Source organism: Pan paniscus, chromosome 12 (genome assembly GCF_029289425.2).
Source record: "Pan paniscus chromosome 12, NHGRI_mPanPan1-v2.0_pri, whole genome shotgun sequence".
In the NCBI taxonomy this organism is placed as follows: domain Eukaryota; kingdom Metazoa; phylum Chordata; class Mammalia; order Primates; family Hominidae; genus Pan; species Pan paniscus.
In genome coordinates, this window is record NC_073261.2 from 40354292 (window position 1) to 40373293 (window position 19002).

At 50.9% G+C, this 19002-nt stretch overlaps 1 protein-coding gene across 1 annotated transcript in view; it reads left to right on the top strand.

Annotated features, from left to right (window-relative positions):
* The window catches only part of POLR1A (RNA polymerase I subunit A), an 87499-nt gene extending 76566 nt beyond the window's left edge, over nucleotides 1-10933 (top strand). The window contains exons 31-34 of the mRNA XM_003816568.7: nucleotides 733-933; nucleotides 2410-2527; nucleotides 3072-3236; nucleotides 3598-10933. Coding sequence (XP_003816616.1) covers nucleotides 733-933; nucleotides 2410-2527; nucleotides 3072-3236; nucleotides 3598-3698 — 585 coding nt within the window. The 3' untranslated portion in view covers nucleotides 3699-10933. The remainder of the gene's footprint in view (nucleotides 1-732; nucleotides 934-2409; nucleotides 2528-3071; nucleotides 3237-3597) is intronic.
* Nucleotides 10934-19002: the final 8069 nt, after the last annotated feature.

Genomic DNA, 19002 nt, shown 5'->3' on the forward strand with positions numbered 1-19002 from the left:
AGGAATCTGGTGATGGCTATAAACCCTCTGCCCCGAAAAAGGGCCCACACGTGTCATTTTCAAACCCCTAGTAAGCCACTTCTCCCCGATCTTTCAAGACACACAGGACTGATCTACCAGGCCCTTTAGGTACTTTCAAATACACCACCTCCTTTAATCTTCAGTACAACAGATATGTTACCATGGACCACACGTGTTGTAGAGACACTGTTCGTGCCCTCAGGCAGGGACACTTCAGTTCCCCACACACACAGCCCCTGCCACCATCTTTTTAGGGATTTCATGGTTCCCTTAAAGCCTGGATGGTCTGGATGCCTAGACATGTGCACACACTTACGCTTTGTCTTTCCTTTGATCCAGTTCAGTGGTTCCCAAGTGATGGGGTAATAACAAGAACCACTGATGGGATTGCACGCGTGAAACAACGTGTACCCTGCCTTGTGGTCTTTAAGGACATTAAGGGCAGTGCAGAGTGGATGTGAATCTCAATGTTGTCACCGACAGCTGTGAAAACAACCCCACTGTTTCCCCCTGAATCTGGGGGACTGGAGATGGCTGACCTGTACACAGTTCAGCCATCTCCAATGTTCAGACTACCTGCTGGCTTGCCCAGCAGGACCACCTTCCCCCAGCCAGGGAGTTCCTGAAAAGGTTTTGAAGGAGTCTCGCCTCAGTCCTCTTTGTGGGGACTGGGGTAGCTGTCACCCTACCCAGTTCTCCCTCCTTTTGCAGGTGACAGTGAAGCTCCCTCTGATGAAGATCAACTTTGACATGAGCTCCCTGGTAGTATCTTTGGCCCATGGTGCCGTCATCTATGCGACCAAGGGCATCACTCGGTGCCTCCTGAATGAAACAACCAACAATAAGAACGAGAAGGAGCTTGTGCTAAACACAGAAGGAATCAACCTCCCAGAGCTGTTCAAGTATGCAGAGGTAAGACAGGCTGTCTGCTGGCCTGGGACAAAGCATTAGTCCTCACCCCACGTTGTCTCAAGACCCAGCCACTGGGAGGCTCGCTCTAGGCGATTTACTCTGGCCCTTCCTGAGCCATTCGTGCTTCCAGGCCACATTCCCCAAACCAAGTGTGCGTGTCCTCGTCCGCCTCCCGGGGATTCTGGGGCACGTTAGCCTCATTCAGGTCCCCAGTAAAGCACCCTGCTGAACTTATCCAACCCAGAGTCGCCCGGGTTAATTTGAGTAGAGTTTTTTCCTTGAAATTAAGACCCTCGGGCCGGGCGTGATGGTTCACACCTGTAATCCCAGCACTTTGGGAGGCCAAGGCAGGCGGATCACGAGGTCAGGAAATCAAGACCATCCTGGCTAACATGGTGAAACCCCTTCTCTACTAAAAAATACAAAAAAAAAAATAGCCGGGCGTGGTGACGGGTGCCTGTAGTCCCAGCTACTCGGGAGGCTGAGGCAGGAGAATGGCGATAACCCAGGAGGCGGAGCTTGCAGTAAACCAAGATTGCGCCGCTGCACTCCAGCCTGGGGGACAGAGTGAGACTCCATCTCAAAAAAAAAAAAGAAATTAAGACCCTCCCGAAGTAGAGTTGTAAGAAATCATTGCTGCATCACCTGCCTAGATGGTGTTCGCTTTATCTGGTAAAGGGGGTCCCAGGGGTAGAGGTGCCCTGGCATTCCTGTCCCACCTGCTCACCAGCTCATCTGTCCTTTGAGCTGTGTCTCCAAGTACTCCCACTTCACCAACTCTCCCAGAACTTTCTGGGTTTCCCCCACAGAACACTGAGGAACTGGGGCCCTCTAGCCTAACCCCCCAACAAGTCTATGCTAGGCTGGCAAAGCTCCCCCTGCCACGTACACTTCTGCCCCCACCAATGACCACCCTGCAAAGTCTCCTGCTCCCCTGAACCCTTTTACCAAACACTTCCCAGAGGATGAGCAAGGAGGATTGGCACCTGCCAAGAGTGCAGGGTGAGAGGCTCCTCCAAGACAGCTCAGCCGCACCTTGGCCCCTTGGTAAGGCCCGGCACATGCCTGTGCGGCTGACTGGCCCCCACTCCATGCACCCTGGAGGGGTGTGTAATGTGTCGCTGCTAGGGGAACTTTCCTTGCTTCCTAAGGGAAGCCTTAATCCTAGTAAACAGATCTCAGTTTAAAAATAAGAAGAAAAAATCCTTTTCTTCCTATTGAATCTAAAGCGTGTCCAAAGTTATCCCTGGATTCTTGTAATGACGATACAGACCTTGGGCCCCGGCCAGCGAGCCGTCAGCAGCTCTGCCTAGCCATTTCTTTCTGCTAATCCTGGGCCACCTCTTGACCACTTTGTCATCAGCTGTACCGAGCTGCCAGACACAAGGAGAGAGAGAGCGGCCAGGGGGAGATACGCAGGCAGAAGGGAGCAGAAGGCCAGGCCCTCTAAATAAATCCCTTCCTTCCTCTCTCCAGGTCGTGGATCTGCGCCGCCTCTACTCCAACGACATCCACGCCATGGCCAACACGTATGGCATCGAGGCCGCGCTGCGGGTGATCGAGAAGGAGATCAAGGATGTGTTTGCCGTGTATGGTAAGGGGAGCTTGCAGATAACACCCCGAGGTCTGGGCACCAGCCAGGACACCAGAAGGCTCGGCAGGAGGGTCAGGACCGTGTCGGTCCAGCACCGAGTCAGTCCAGCACCAAGGCAGGCACTGCAGCACGGGTGCAGTGAGTGCACCTGTAGAAGACTGCAGATCTGTGAAGAGGTGACGTCTCCCATCACTGAGGCCGCTTCAGGGGTGTCTCATCTGCTGGTGCCTTAGAGAAAGCTCCTGATTGATAACTTGGCCCCATCCTGCCTTTGGGGTTTCAGTTCCCAAGTGAAAACAGTGCGGTTAGATCCTCATTTCCTGTGCTGCTGGAAGGAAGTGGGAAGCAGGATGCAGGGGTCAGGGAAAGATGCCCCAGACCACGGGGAAGGGTTAAGTAGCGTGAGCAGGTGGCGGAGCTGAAGGGGAGCCCCAGAGTCTAACTCCCAAGCCATGTGCTGATGTGGAGGCAGCTTGGCTTGTGTCTGCTGACTGCTCCCGTGGTCACTGCTTAATCCCTCCTAATTTTACCTCCCGTTTGACAGGCATCGCGGTCGACCCTCGCCATCTCTCCCTGGTTGCTGATTATATGTGCTTCGAGGGTGTTTACAAGCCACTGAATCGCTTTGGGATCCGGTCAAACTCTTCCCCGCTACAGCAGATGACGTTTGAAACCAGCTTCCAGTTTCTGAAGCAAGCCACCATGCTGGGTTAGTGCGTGGGCAGGAGCCCTGGCCTCCCCTCTACTGACGACTCTGGGCACACGGGCTCACCCATGGGCATCTTTCCATGGTTCCTTGCACACCAGTGGGATCTTGGGATCTGAGGGGAGCGGGGGCGGCTGGAGGGGGCTGAACAGCAGACACGACAGCTGCCTCTACGCTTTGAAGGAACAGGAAGAGGGCCTTCCCCTCTCAAGTGCTAGAGCGGGGCTGCCTCGTGATCCCATCAGCTTCAGAGACTCAGGACCCACCTGAGTCCCGAGACTTCAGTGTTCAGCCCCATAATCCCCTCATGACATTCCCAACTTCTACCTCAACACCCTGACACGTGTTCTTGTGTCTCTGTCAGGATCCCACGATGAGCTGAGGTCTCCTTCTGCCTGCCTTGTGGTCGGGAAGGTCGTCAAGGGCGGGACAGGCCTGTTCGAGCTCAAGCAGCCTCTGAGATAGCAGCTACCCCGGCACCATCTGCCCAGCTCCAAGGACCCTCGGTGAGGGCGTGGCCCAGCCTGCCTTCTGCATGAGAGGACCAGGAGACTAGAATCCAGGGCAGTTCCAAGTGACAGTACAGAGCACAGCAGCGACCTTGGGCCTGAAAGCAGTGGGCCTCTGAGCTGGGCCAGCTTCACCTGGAAAGTGACGGAGTTGCTCATCCTTGCCCTTCCCTGTCTCTGGATTTTTATCAAGGTTTACCAAGTCTTCTGAGTCCCCCTGAGATGGCTGGGGCCTCACCTGTGCTGCAGGAGGCCTCTGTGGCATAACCCCTAAGGAGAAGTCCTGATTCACGATTCACTGAGAAGACCAAGGGGAAGCCATGCTTTGCTGTTGGGGACCCCAGGCACCTCCGGAGTAGGGAAGCGGGGTTCTTTTGCTGTGAGTGGCCAGGGACAACAGACAAGATTCCTGGGGGCTCCCGATGAGCAGGAACGTGGAGCCTGCTGCCCAAGGCCTGCTCCTTCCGGCTGCTCCAGCCCCTGGGGGCAGAGTCCACAAAGAGTCCCCATCAAGACTTCTTCCCTGAGTCAAGTACAGCGTAGCACAGTCCTCCACCCACCCAACCTCTCTGCCTGGCCAGGGTCCTGGCCCTGCCACTGTGTGGCGAGGTGTCCTTCTAGACCACATCAGCCCCAAGGCTGGAGCAGTCGCTCCAGGGCCACAGCAGTTCACTCCCACACATAGAACCCAGGTCACTGCAGGGCGATTGAACAGGTTGCCTGGCTTTTCTCTGCTGTCAGTTTGGTGCGGAGGCCTATGTTCCGCCCCATACACCCCACAGGCCCTGCTTATGGGAAGGAACACAGGCCTCCAGCCCAGAGGACTGTGCCGCCCTGTTCTTGGCCGTCCATATTTCCTCTCCCTCTAGCACCAGCAATACATTTCCCTGGCATGGACAGAAAAGACAGAGAGGACTTGTACAAAGGCTTTGTAAAACCAGAGGCTAGCTTCTATCTTTGTCTACTGTTATTTCAGCTCAGGGTGGGTAATAAACATCATTGGAACTAGCTATTAGGAAAGAAAAAAAACTTGGTTTTTTTAAAAACAATTTTTTCCCTTGGTTTGCAGTTTCTGCATTTGGATTTGAGAACCCAGGGCGGGGATTTTCTTGGCACAGTCAGGTCTCGGGTCCCTCTTCCTGTGCTTTCTTGTCTGAGGCCTTAGGGGAAAGAGCTCAGCCTCTGCAGCCTCCTCCACCTCTCCCCCTGGCCTGCCTCTGCTGTGACCTCCTTCCAGAGCTAGCTGCTGGCCCTGTGGCCAGGAGAAGCACAGGGGAGAAGCCTTTATGCAGAAGCTGTGCTAGCCTTGGCCTGGGGTGGGGAGGCTGCTGCTGTGACCTTAGGGGTAGGGTTGGGGATCAAGGGAGGCTTTGTCAAGGGAGAGTGACCATGTTGCTCCCTACATCCATGCAATAGGACCCAGCCTGCACCTCCTAGGCCTACACTGGGGAAAGCCTGACAGAAATCAGTACCTCCTAACAGGGTCTGCCAGGTTCACTAAGGCATGGGCACAGAGGAATATGACAGTTTTGAGGCAGGCAGGAAGGGCCCAGCCTGCAGGGTAAGACATTCATTCTTTGAGTTAAAGGCCATATTCACTTGATGATTTCTACACACACTAGAATTGTGAGAGTGTCCTTAAAGGAGATCACAAAGTAACCTGGTGACTGTGACACAGGGTCCGTGGGTTCCATCTCTCCCAGGCACTGAGGGCGCAGAGGCGAAGGAGCAAGCCCTGCATATTGGCAGGGCTGTGACCATCACACTTAGATCAGACCCCCGACCTGTGTTGGGATGTGAGGGATGCCCTCCTGCCCCACCCATCCACATGGTTCCCGGGCAGCTCTGTTTTATTCCTGTGTCTTTCCTGATGGATGAGTATTAAGACAGCATGTCTGGTTTTTAAACAGACATTTGGGAGCTTGCACATCCTGATGAGCAAGGACTCTCACTGTGGTGGCCTTAGGGAATTACACGCTCACTTTGGTGGTTCTCTATGCTCGGAAGCCTCTGAGAGTGGCCTTGGCAGCTTAAGATGGCAGAGGCTTTGGAGTCTTCTTAGGACTGTAAGTGCCCATTGAGGATGCATTTGAGTTTTGGAAAGTAGGCCCAAGTCAAATCTGATGGATGGATTCAAGAACATGGACTAATCTGCGTTGTCATTTTTAATCAAAATGTAATGGAGATTGATCATCTGGTGGGGTTCACAAACTTTTCATGAGAGCTGTGAGTTCTTTTTTTGAGATGCACTTTTGCTCTTGTTACCCAGGCTGAGTGCAATGGCACGATCTCGGCTCCACTGCAACCTCCATCTCCCAGGTTCAAGCGATTCTCCTGCCTCAGCCTCCCGAGTAGCTGAGATTACAGGCATGCGCCACCACGCCTGGCTAATTTTTGTATTTTTAGTAGAGATGGGGTTTCACCATGTTGGCCAGGCTAGTCTCGAACTCCTAATCTCAGGTGATCTGCCTGCCTCAGCCTCCCAAAGTGCTGGGTTTACAGGCGTGAGCTACCGTGCCGGCCAGAGCTATGAGTTCTTTCAGAATCCTCAGATGCCATTAGCTAGCCACTGTTTGGACATCCTTCTCACCTTGCCCTTTGGGGTGATATCCATACCTACTTGCTTGCTTCTAACAGTTTTTTTATTTGTTTTGTAGAGACGGGTTTTGGTTTATTGCTCAGGCTGGTTTCAAACTCCTAGGCTCAAGCGGTCCTCCCACTGTGGCCTCCCAAAGTGCTGGGTGGTGTGAGCCACCGTGCCTGGCCAGTTAATTTTTTTTAGTGTCTCTTTTCTGGGTTCTCACCAGAAACACTATCAGCATTCCCACAGTTATTCCTGTGAGTCTTTGAAACATTTTCTATCCTGCATTGAGTAAGAATAAAACCGAGGAAGGGGTGAAGCACCTTGTCTCATCCCCAGTCTGGAACTTGAACCTTCTTTTCCCTTCACTTTGCCCTACCCCCAAATAATATGTACAAATGTCTGTATCCATTGATACAGACTCCCTATTGATACTAACTCCCTATTCCTTCCACCTCCCCAGCCCCTGGCAACCACTGTTCTACGTTCTGTCTCTATGAATGACTTCTCTAGGTCCCTCATACAAGTGGAAAAGTACAGCATGTCTTTTTGTGACCGGCTTATTTCGCTTAGCATAATGTCCTCAAGGTTTATCCATGCTGTAGCATGTGTCAGAATTGCCTTCTTGCTTGAGGCTGCTGATACCTCAACATGTGTATATACCGTATTTTGTTTAATCACTCATCTGTTGGTGGACACTTGGGTTGCCTCCACCTCTTGGCTGTTGCAAATAACGCTGTGAACATGGATATACAGATATCTGAGGCCAGGCCAGGCGTTCACACCTGTAATCCCAATACGTTGGGAGGCCGAGGTGGGCAGATCATCTGAGGTCAGGATTCGAGACCACCCTGGCCAACATGGCAAAACCCCATCTCTACTAAAAATACAAAAATTAGCTGGGCGTGGTGGTGCGCGCCGGTGCGCGCCTATAATCCCAGCTACTCGGGAGGCTGAGGCAGGAGAATCTCGAACTCAAGAGGTGGAGGTTGCAGTGAGCCGAGATTGCGCCACTGCACTCCAGCCTGGGTGACAGAGTGAGACTCTGTCTCAAAAAAAAAAAAAAAAAAAGAAAAACTCAGACCCTGCTTTCCTTTGAATATATACTAGAAGTGGAATTGCTGGATCATATGGTAATTCTTTAATTTTTCTGGGGGAACTGCTGTCCCATTTTCCACAGCAGCTACACCATTTTATGTTCCCACCAATGGTGTACAACAATTTCAATTTCTCCACATCCTTGTTCTTGTTAATAGTAGCCACCCTAATGTGTATGAGGTGCCATCTCTCGTGGTTTGGTGTGGGCTGTGTTTCAATCAGATGTTGGGACCCTTAAGTGTTCTGCACCTGTGGAGAGTTAGGAACCACTTAAGGAGTGTCTGTTGCTTGCCAATCTTAAAATTTTTAGTTTGCACCTGAATCAGGGGCTGTCAGAGTCCAGACTGCTCTTGAAATAGAAAAGACTGGTCGTTAAAGGCTGGTTCGTTGAGTCTTTCATCGTTGAGTGATACCATCTCTGCAGATGGCTCAGTGGGGCAGCCCCGTACCACAGCCTGCCCTTGAGGTTGTGTAGTTTAGATAGGTCACAGAGTTGCTGGGCCTACCACAGGTCTCCTGACCCTGGTGCAGTTTTACTTCAATTACAACCACCAAAATAGCTACAGTCAAAAATTCCAAATTTCCTACACCATCAACCTCCACCCCACTTCCGTCCAAAGTCCACTTAGAGGCTCTCAGTTTTGCACCTTAGAAACACTTAGGAAGCTTTTTAAAAAGATCGATTCTGTATTTTTAGTAGAGATGGGGTTTCACCCAGCTACTCAGGAGGCTGAGGCAGGAGAATCACTTGAACCGGGGAGTTGGAGGTTGCAGTGAGCCGAGATTACGCCACTCCAGCCTGGGCAACAGAGTGAGACTCCGTCTTAGGAAAAAAAAAAAGATTGATTCTGGCCGGGCACAGTGGCTCACGCTTACAGTCCCAGCACTTCAAGAGACCCAGGCAGGAGGATCACTTGAGCTTGGAGTTTGAGACTAGCCTGGGCAAAACAGTGAGACCCCGTATCTACAAAAATTAGCCAGGTGTTGTGACATGTGCCTGTGGTCCCAGCTACTCAGGAGGCTGAGGTAAGAGGAGCAAGTGAGCCCAGGAGTTCAAGGCTGCAATGAGCTGTGATCGCACCACTGCACTCCAGCTCGGGTGACAAGAGTGAGACCCTGTCTGAAAAAAAGATTGATCCCAAGGCCTTGCCCAGATTCTGATTTTATTGGCCTGGAGTGTGGCCTAGGCATTAGAAAATCTTCAAGAGAGTCTAAGGTGCGGCGGAATTGAGAGCCACGGACAGAAAAAGCCCTAAACTGTGGAAATGCACGGCCACCGTCACCACCTATCGGTACGATGACATCTCAAGGAGTCACTGGCCCTAGGTTTCTGCAGTAGGATCTTAAGATCTGATCTCTGCCCTCAAGTGAGTGCACGTGCAGTAAAGCTGTCATCGTGCCATGACAGATGTCTGCAAGGACTTTACAGTGGGGTCCAAAGGATGCCACCATCAGCTCCACCTGGGGCTCAACAAAGCCTGAAAGAAGAAAGGGATGATGCTTCCAGCAGAAACCTGGAGGCCTGCAGCTCTGCCAGCCCAGCACAGCGAGCGAGGCCATTTGTCCAGCAGGGGCAGAAGGAGGGAACTCAGCCAGCCAGCGTTTCCTACAAGCAGCTCCATGAGAGGTTTCCACTTAAAATGCTAAATCATAATTATTTAATCAGATTCGTTCCTTAAGTTCTTTAAGCAGCATCGCTGCCCTACCACGAGTGGTCATCAAGGAGCAGGGTTTAACTCAACTCTGAGTTACCCAGCAGGATACCTGGGTAACTGCCTGGGTTGAGGTACCCAGCAGGCTTCATGTGCATGTGCACACTGCCCCCTGATAGGACCTGGTTTATTCACAGGCTCAGGTGTCACTGCAGCTCCTCAGTGACTATCTTCGCGCAAGTTGGACTCAATGGCCTGGGAGGTTTGTCCCAGCTGACAGATACCTGACCATGCCCATCCTCACCATTCCCTCCCCCATGCTGCATCCATCCAACCTTGATCTCCACTGTGTCCCAGGCACCCTAAGATGCACAAGCTATGTGGGCCCTGCCCTCACAGAACTTGTAGTCTTCTGCCCCAAACAAGCCAGTTCACCATCTTCATGATCAGGCCAAAGGCTGAGGTACCCAGCAGGCTTCATATGCACATGCACACTGCCCCCTATAGGACCATGCCTTGCCCAGCTGGCTGCACTCTAGAGGGTGCTTTGTAGGAAGGACAGAGTGGAGAGGACAGTGGGGAGGTACTTGAGTGTTCAACAGCCAGAAGGGAGGGAAACTGAAAAAGAATCAGGAGTCCAGCCATCCCCTCCCCACCTCCTGCCCCCACTTCCACCGTGGTTGCTGGCCCTTTGCCCTTGAATATAGGTGATATAGGTGTGGCTATTCAGTTCCAGTCACAGTGCTGCCTCTATGTCTTTTGCAAGCTGGGGTCTTCCTTACTCAGAAGGCCTGGAGGCCCTGCCAGATGCTGCCTTCCGGACTGGCTGCCTGCTGCGGTGTTTTCACGGGAGCCAAGCCAGCCCCGGGCCTGTAGCCTCCTATGTGACAGAGTTTCAGACACCACAGTCTTCAGCTGGACCACAGTAAACACTTGCCTTCCCCAACCCATGATTCTTGCTTGGAAACATGAACCTGATGTTCCACGTGCATTCAGCCAATCAAACCTCAAGAATGTGTTTGAGCAGTGAGACTGCGTTTTGGGCAAGACACTGAGCTCTGAAATAAGACTTTTCTTGGAATCTCAGGACCTCAACTTACAGTGGGACCCTAAGAAATGCACTTCAGTTTCCTTTTATGTAAAATGGTGATAAAATTAATTGTGTTCATTAAATTGCACACAACTATACATGTTTACCTATATACTAAGTGGTTCTCAATTTGGGGCAATTTGCCCCCCAGGGGACATTCAGCAGTGTCTGTGGACATTTTTGGTTGCTACTGGAGGGAGGTGCTACTGGCATCTAGGGAGTGGAGGCTAGAGATGCTGCTAAACTACAGTCCACAGGACAGTCTCCACAGCAAAGAATTGTCCAGCCCCAAATATCAATAATGCCGAGGTTGAGGAAACCCTGCCACATACACACAGATGCGGGTTAACATTGTTTATTTTACAAAGTGGAATCATTTACATTTTAGCCATTCTGATAGATGAAGCAGTGGCATCTTTTTTTTTTTTTTTTTTTTTAGACAGGGTCTCACTCTGTTGCCCAGGCTGGAGTGCAGGGTTGCAATCACGGCTCACAGCAGCCTCGAAGTCCCAGGACCAAGCAACCCTCCCACCTCAGCCTTCCAAGTAACTGGGACTACAGGCACACAACACCATGCCCAGCTAATTTTTTAATTTTTTTGTAGAGACGGGGTTTCACCATGTTGCCCAGGCTCAAACTCCTGAGCTCACACGATCTGCTGCCTTCACCTTCCAAAGTGCTGGGATTACAGGTGTAAGCCACTATGCCCAGCCTCATTTGTACTTCAGTTTGCAATTCTCTATTAATAAATCTAAGCATCTTTTCACATGTTTATTGGTTATTCTGATTTGCACTTCTGAGAACTGCCTATTTGTATCCTTTGCCCATTTTTCTATTGGGTTATTGGTATTGCTTTTGTCAATTTTAAAGAATTGTATTTACTATAGATATAGATAACCTTTTGTCACTTGCTAAACATTTTTCTCCCAAGCCAGGTAAAGAATTCAGCGCAGTCCCTGCATTGTGTAAAACCTTGAGTAAAGATGTTAGCTCTTGGCCACCCAGGCCAGTGGCCACCTTTAGACTTTGGCTAGGGCTTCTGGAGCAGTTTTTTTTGTTTGTTTTGTTCTTGTTTTGTTTTGTTTTGTTTTTTGAGATGGAATCTCTCTCTGTCGCCCAGGCTGGAGTGTAGTGACACAATCTTGGCTCACTGCAACCTTTTCTAAGGTACATAGATTGATTGAAAAAGCACAGCTGGGCATGGTGGCTCATGCCTGTAATCTCAGCACTTTGGGAGACCAAGGCAGGAGAATCACTTGAGGCCAGGAGTTTGAGACCAGCCTGGCCAATATGGTGAAACCCCATCTCTACTAAAAATACAAAAAATTAGCCAGGCATGGTGGCACACACCTGTGGTCCCAGCTACTTGGGAAGCTGAGGCACAAGAATCACTTGAACCTGGGAGGTGGAGGTTGCAGTGAGCCAAAATTGTGCCATTGCACTCCAGCCCAGGTGACAGAGCCAGACTCTGTCTCAAAAATAAAATTTTTTAAAAAGGCAAATTACCTATTGTGATGGATAAGAAGACTACACTTACAGCAGCATGTCCAGTTGTGCTGGAGGGGACTGTGGTAAGAGCAGAAAATTACCAGAAGTCAGGAGCAACATGAAGCAGCCCTGCTGTCATTCATGGCTTCTGCTTGGCTCGCTTACAAATGCAGGGGCTCACTTTGACCTGGAGCTCACCAGGTACAGGCTGGCCCCAGTCTTTTATACCTGTTCATCCATCCACTCCTCACAACCACCCAGTGAGGGAGTACGGTGACTCTCCTCATCTTACAGTAACTCACCCAAAGACATAGTCATCAAGTTGTGGAACAGGTATTTGAAGCCAAGCAGGTGTCTCCAGAGTCCGAGTCCTTAATCTCCTCCCTGTGTCCACCCCCTTTGCTTGGACAGACCCTGAGGATGGGACTTTGTTAGAGGCTGCCCTGCATGTGGTATGGCAGGTAGATGTGAGGGCACCAAATGCCTCTCCAGGCCCCAGAACACCTCTTCTAAGGCATGTCTCTAGGAGCTACAGACGAGACTACTAGGAGGTGGGGTCTGCAGTTTATCTAGTTGGGGAGCTGGCAGCTCACAAGAGATGAAATTAGAGCAAATGAATAACAAGCAGTCACCTTAAGGAACTGAGACTCCCAAGTGATGGCCCAAATCAAAGCACAAGTCAATATTGAAGAGTTTGAGGAAATAGTGGTGGGTTAACCCAAAGGGATCTTCCAGCCTTGGGGCTTTCCTGCGGAGAGGACCTGGCTATGGACTGTACCAGTTACAAAGAACCTCTTCATGATATCATCTCATCAAATCCCCACAGCCCGGCGACACATGTCCTGTTGGCCCCATTTCACAGTTGAAGAAATGGATCTAGTGGTGAAGGGGAGGCCAGGTCTGCTGCCCCTCTTGGAGCTGTGCCTTTGCGTGGGGCACCTCTGGCATCGTCCTCGGGTTCTGACTGGTGTAGGATGACATCTCCTAGGTCGTGCTGATCAAAGTGGCTAGTTCTCTCCTTTGAAAATAGGAGGCCCCTGAGGAATGAAAGCCAGGTTGGCGAGGGAGGGAAGGGAAGGCTACAGAAGCCTGGAGGGTGGATCCATGGGAAGGTGGCCTGCGGGGCTCAGCATGAGGGGCAGAGTATTGAAAAGGGGAAATGGAACAACTTGAGCCAAGGCCACTCCACTGCCCATAGGACGTCTGTCCTGCTCACTGTACTTCTCATCCGCCTTCCATCGTGGCCTCTGAAGGCCTGGCCTGGGCGGGCACAGCCCTGTCGCAGATGCTCTTCCACAAACCGGCTCCTCACCCAGCGTCCTGCCGCCTGGGGACCACCCAACCCCAGGGACAGGGCTGCCCGGGCTCTGCCTGGGCTCTCACAGGACCTGGCAAGCTGCCCTGGCCCCTGGCCTGGGACACGGTGTTTCCCTTCCACCCGCAGGCTGACTTATTGGGATTCCTCCGCGTCCGGTCACAACAGGCTGGGGCCCTGGGCAGCCGGCGACCATCTGGCCGGCCCAGCTCTAGACTCTCTGTTATAGGCCAAGACTCTGTCATTTTTTTTTTTCTCTGTAGTCCCAATTTTAATGCTCAATTAAATATTGGACAAAGAAGGAAGGAAAGGGAAAAAAGAGAAGGAGGAGGGAATCCATGTGTCCACGGTCCTCAAAAATGAACATCTTTTTCTCCTTCATTTTCTAGAGCAGTGGTTCTCACAGTGAAGTCCCCAGGTAAGCAGCAACGGCAGCCCCTAAGAATGTGTTAGAATGCAGGCCAGGTGCGGGGGCTCACGCCTATAATCCCAGCACTTTGGGAGGCCGAGGCAGGCAGATCACTTGAGGTCAGGAGTTCGAGACCAGAAGGCCAATGTGGTGAAACCCTGTCTCTACGTACGATACAAAAATTAGCTGGGCGTGGTGGTGGGTGCCTGTAATCCCAGCTACTTGGGAGGCTGAGGCAGGAAAATTGCTTGAACGCAGGAGGCAGAGGTTGCAGTGAGCTGAGATCATGAGATCGTGACACTGCACCCAGCCTGGGTGACAGAGCGAGAGTCTGTCTCAAAAAAAGAAGAAGAGAAGGAGGAGGAGGAGGAGCCGGAGCAGGAGGAGTTGTTACAATGCAAATTATCAGGCCGCACCCCAGACTCCTGAGTCAGAAACTGCAGGGTGGAGGCTGTTATCTGAGTTTGAACACTATCTGGGGGATTTTCACTCATGCTCCTGTTTGAGAACCTCGGCCCTAGAACTGTCATGAGGAAGCCATCTTACCTCTAGTCTGCCCTCTTTTTAGCTGTTTCAGCCCCAGAACTCGCCTGGGTGTGTGGAAATAGCCCCAGAGGCCCCCAGCCTCTGCAGACAGCAGCTCCTGTCAGCGCCCCAGTTTGACCCGCAAGCGGGCTGGGCGTGGCAGGCCTACAGCAGCAGCAGGTGCAGAATGAGCCGCCAGCTTCTCTCTGCATCCTTTGCAGGCATTAGTTCATTCAAACTTCACAACTGTCTGTGAGGCAGGCGGGCGACACCAGCACCTCTGTTTTATAGATGAAGGAAAGGAAGACTCAGGTGTGTTATCGACTGTTTTCCCGTGAGAACATTCCGACTCCTTGGGGACAAGGTCTGTGCCTGTGAAGCAGTTAAACAACTGGCAGAGAAGCTTTGTGTATCTTGGATGGGATGCGGGGCTCCCACAGATCCTCCTCCCCAGAGCCAGCTGAAGGGAGATGAACTAGGACATCCTAGGGCCTGGCATCCTCCTGCAGTGCTCCTGCGCAGCATTTTCCCAGACCCCAACGAAGCCCACAGGCACCTTTGTCTTGTATGTTTAAAACTCCTGCCAGGCGCGGTGGCTCACACCTGTAATCCCAGCACTTTGGGAGGGCGAGGAGGGCGGATCACAGGTCAGGAGTTTGAGACCAGGCTGGCCGACATGGTGAAACCCCGTCTCTAATAAAAATACAAAAATTAGCTGGACATGGTAACACGCGCCTGTAATCCCAGCTACTTGGGAGGCTGAGGCAGGAGAATCACTTGAACCTGGGAGGTGGAGGTAGCAGTGAGCAGAGATTGTGCCACTGTACTCCAGCCTGGGCGACAGAGTGAGACTTTGTCTAAAAAAACAAAACAAACAGAAAAACTCCTCTAGAACCAGGAATCCCATTTTTGGGTCTATACACAAAAGGACCCAAAGCAGGGACTCAAACAGATGTTTGTTCACTCATAGCAGCATTATTGACGATAGCCAAAATGGTAGAAACAACCTAAGTATCCGTGGACCGATGCATAAATAAACAAAATACTGTATATACATCCAGTGGAACCTTATTCAGCCACAAAAAGGAATGAAATTCTGACACACGCTACAACATGGGTAAACCTTGAGGACGTTACTCTAAGATAAAAAGTCAGACACAAAAGGACAAATACTGTATGATTTCATGTATATAAGGTACTTAGAACACTCCAATTCTTAAAGACAGAAATTAGAATTGTGGTTGCCAGGGGTTGGGGTGAGGAGGGAATAGGCAACTAATGTTTAATGGAGGCAGTTTCAATTATGAAAGATGAAAAAGTTCTGGAGATGGATGGTGATGATGGTTGCACAATAATGTGAATGTACTGAATGCCACTGAACTGTACACTTAAAAATGATGAAAATGATAACTTTTACATTATGTGTATTTTACCACAATAAAAAAATATTGCAACCCCTTAATAATTCCCCATCCACCCCCAAAAAACCCTGTGGGTGTTGGGGCCATTTCCAGAGAAAGAGCAGCCCACAGATTATTCTGCAAACACTCCACACAGTCATGAGGCTCCATGACTCCACTGTGGCAGGGGAGGAAAGGACTAGGACACTGGGTTTGATTTCCTGGGCCCCACTTTCTGGCCCTGTGACCTTCAGCAAGTGGCCAGCTGATCTCAGACCCCCAGCCTCCTCTTCTATAAAATGGACTAATAATACCTCAGGGTTCTCATGAAGACCAGTCAGGAAACGATTTGAATGCTTCTGGTACATGACAGGTGCTCAACATTGGTGTTATAGTTATTTATGACGTTCCCTCAGCCTAGAATGTTCTGGCCTCTTCTCTACAGAGTAAGCTCCTATTTATCCTTCAAAGACCCCTCTGCTTAAATCCCATCTCTTCTGTGAAGCTGTCTTAGTCTGTAGTATGGTTCACCAGTACCAGCTTCCCTTCCCTGCCAGATGTTGGGCATGGCCATTTGACTTGAATGACTTCTAAGAGTTGCTTAATTCTTTGCCATGAATGACTTCTTTCCCTCTGGCCTGGTCACCAGTGCTGCTCCAGATGGTAGATGCTCTGGCCACCTGGCTCCCAGGCGCAAAGCCCCAGCCAACTCACAGTGCACAGGCTGCATGAGTAAGGAACAAACCTCAGCTATTTAAGCCTCTGACATGTGGGGTTGCTTGTGACCCCAGTATAACCCAGTTTAGGGCCACTCCAAGTGTGATCTTCCTACTGCCAGGATCAGCAGCCCTGGGAGCGTGTTGGAGATGCACACCTTGGACCCCATCGCAGACCTAATGAACCAGCCTCTCCATTTTCTCATAAGTTGGTGCATGCTGAGTGTGGCTTCTCTCCCATAAAAGCACTTAGTGGTGGTGGTTCCCCCCCCCAACTCCTCCATGGCCTCTGCAGCAGGCCCTGCTAGTTGCTTCCTCTAGATCTATCCTCTCCTTCTTCCTTACTGAGAATTTGGATTTTATTGGTGGTGTCAGTGTGCTCAGGTTAAAATACTGTTTCCCAGACTCCCTTGCAGCTAGGGATAGTCATGTGACCCATTTCTTTCTCTGGACCCGAGGAAGGCACTGAATGAGACTTCGGGGAAAGCTTGTTCAAAAGGATAGGCCTAGCTAGGTGGCAAGTGCTTCTGGCCTTTGGCTTTGTTTTTCCCTTTCTTCCTGTCTGGAACTTGGATGTGGTGGTGGGGTGTTATGAAATGATCCCAGCGACTTGAGCCTCCTTGTATTCACACCGTCAGGTAGGCCCCACCAGCACTGAATCTGGGCTGGCCTGTGACTAACTTTGACCAACTGAATGTGGTAGAAATAAGATTCGGGGACTTCTGTTCTGTTTGGAACCTGGGACCTGCCCAGGCTTGGGAGTCAATCACATCTCTGTCAAGGGGATAACTATTTGTGCAACTCATCATGATCCAGGCCAGAAACTGGGGAGTCATTCAGCTCTGCCTCTTCATCTGCAGCTAATTGGTGACCAGGCCCATCCCTTCCCATGGCCCACATCTACCCTATGGTTGATCCATGGAACAGCTGCCTCTTGATCTCTTGCCCCTTCATCCCCACCCTTTCCACTGCTCCTCCCCACTTCTACTGATCAAGCTTGCACAGAGCAGTCAGATAGCTCTTTCTAAATGCAAATGTGAAGATCATTCCTCAGTGCTCTTAGGGTAAGTCCCAAGGCCCTGGCATGGCCTGCATAGCCATAGATGATATAGAGGCTCTCGCTCTCTGATTCCATCTCTAGTTACACCCCTCTCTAAATGCCACGGCCTCTGGACACACCATGCTACTCCCCATTTCTGATACAAGCTATGCCTGTTAATACTCCCATGCCTTTGCCCCGTGGCTTCATGATGATTCGATGTCTCAGCCAGTTTGGGTTGCTGTAACAAAATACCACAGACTGGGTGGCTTAAACAACAGAAATTTATTTCTCACAGTCTGCAGCCAGAAGTCCGAGATCAAAATGCCCACAAGGTAGGTTTTATTCTGAGGTCTCTTTCTTTGGCTTATAGGCAGCTGCCATCTTGCTGTGTGTTCACATGGCCCTTCCTCATTCCTCCACAAGGAGACAGAGAGAGACAGACAGAGGCAGAGAGAGAAGAGAGGAGAGAGAGCACGAGCGAATGCTGGCACACTCTGATGTTTCTTCTTAGAAGGACATTAATCCTATTGGATCAAGGCCCCATCCTAGGACTTCATTTAACCTTAATTACTTCCTTAGAGGCCCCATCTCCAAATACATCCACACTGAGGGTTAGGGCTTCAACATATGAATTTGAGGGGGGACACAGACATTCAGTCCATTATACTCAATTAGGGATGGCTGCCTAGAGAACTCTAAGCATCACAGCAGGCTGTGAGGTAGGGATGAGCCATCAGAGACAATTGAAAGTCTCTTGTGAAGGGTTCACCCTTCTCTTTCCTCCCCCTGTATGGGATATGCTGCATCTGTCTTAGAGATGCTGCACAGATGCCTATACTGGGGTCTGTCTGGATCACAGGCGGCTCTTCCTGCCACTGTCCCCTAGAACAGCTGAGGCTTTTGTCCTTCCTGCCATCTCCACTGCCTGTACCCCACCCATCCCAGCACTGCCACACCACCCTCTGGCTGCCATCACTTTGAATGAGAAGCAAATAGGTTCAGTGACTTCCAATCCTGCTAGAGCAGGGAAGGGATTGATTTGCCTTCTGACTGGAGGCAAGGGGACCCATGTTAACCACTGCAATGTCACAGGCAAATCAAGAGCAGGCAAGGGTGTCTGCGACTGGGGAGCGGGGTGCTGTGGGGAATGGAGAAAAGTATTCAAGACTGAAGTACTTAGCATCGTTAAAACCATAAAGATGGAAAGCAGAATGCTGGTTGCCAGGGCCTGGGGGAAGGGGAAATGGGGAGTTAGTGTTTCATGGGTACAGAATTTCAGTTTTACAAGAGGAAAAGGGTTATGGAGATGGATGGTGGTGAGAGTTGCACAGCAATGTGAATGTACTTAATGCTACTGAACTGTACAGCTAAAAATAGCTAAGATGGTCATTTTTATATTATGTGTATTTCACTACAGTAAAAAAATTTTTTTGAGAATAAAAAGGACATGCACTAGCTGTTAGAATGCAGCTCATGTGATTGTAAACATGCATCTGAGTGTGTGTGGGGGCCTGTTCCCCTGCCCCCATGCTCAGCCAAGCTTCGTCCACCAGCAGTGCATGCCACATGGCCAAGCCCCCTGGGGACGGCTGCAGGTGGGCATCCTGCCCTGGCCATGCTCCTGCTCTGGTCCTGCTGCAGCCTCTCCCCATTGGGTGCTAATTCTCAGCCAGTGCCCCCTACCTAGCCCTGTGAGATGTGCTCCTCGAGGCCAATGTGGGCTGCAGGACCATCCTGGGTCGGCTGCATGTTGGGAGGGCCAGAGGGGGGCAACTCTGTCTAGGTGGAAGATCAAAGACAGGCCTTCCAGGTGAGGGGCCAGGTAATAGGCACAGGAATGTGTGAGCATGTACAGGACAGCACACTCTCCCTTTCACCTGAAGTGGATGGTGGGAGCACAGGGCAGAGGGTAGGGGGCGGGGAGACCCAAGCAGGAGTAGGTTG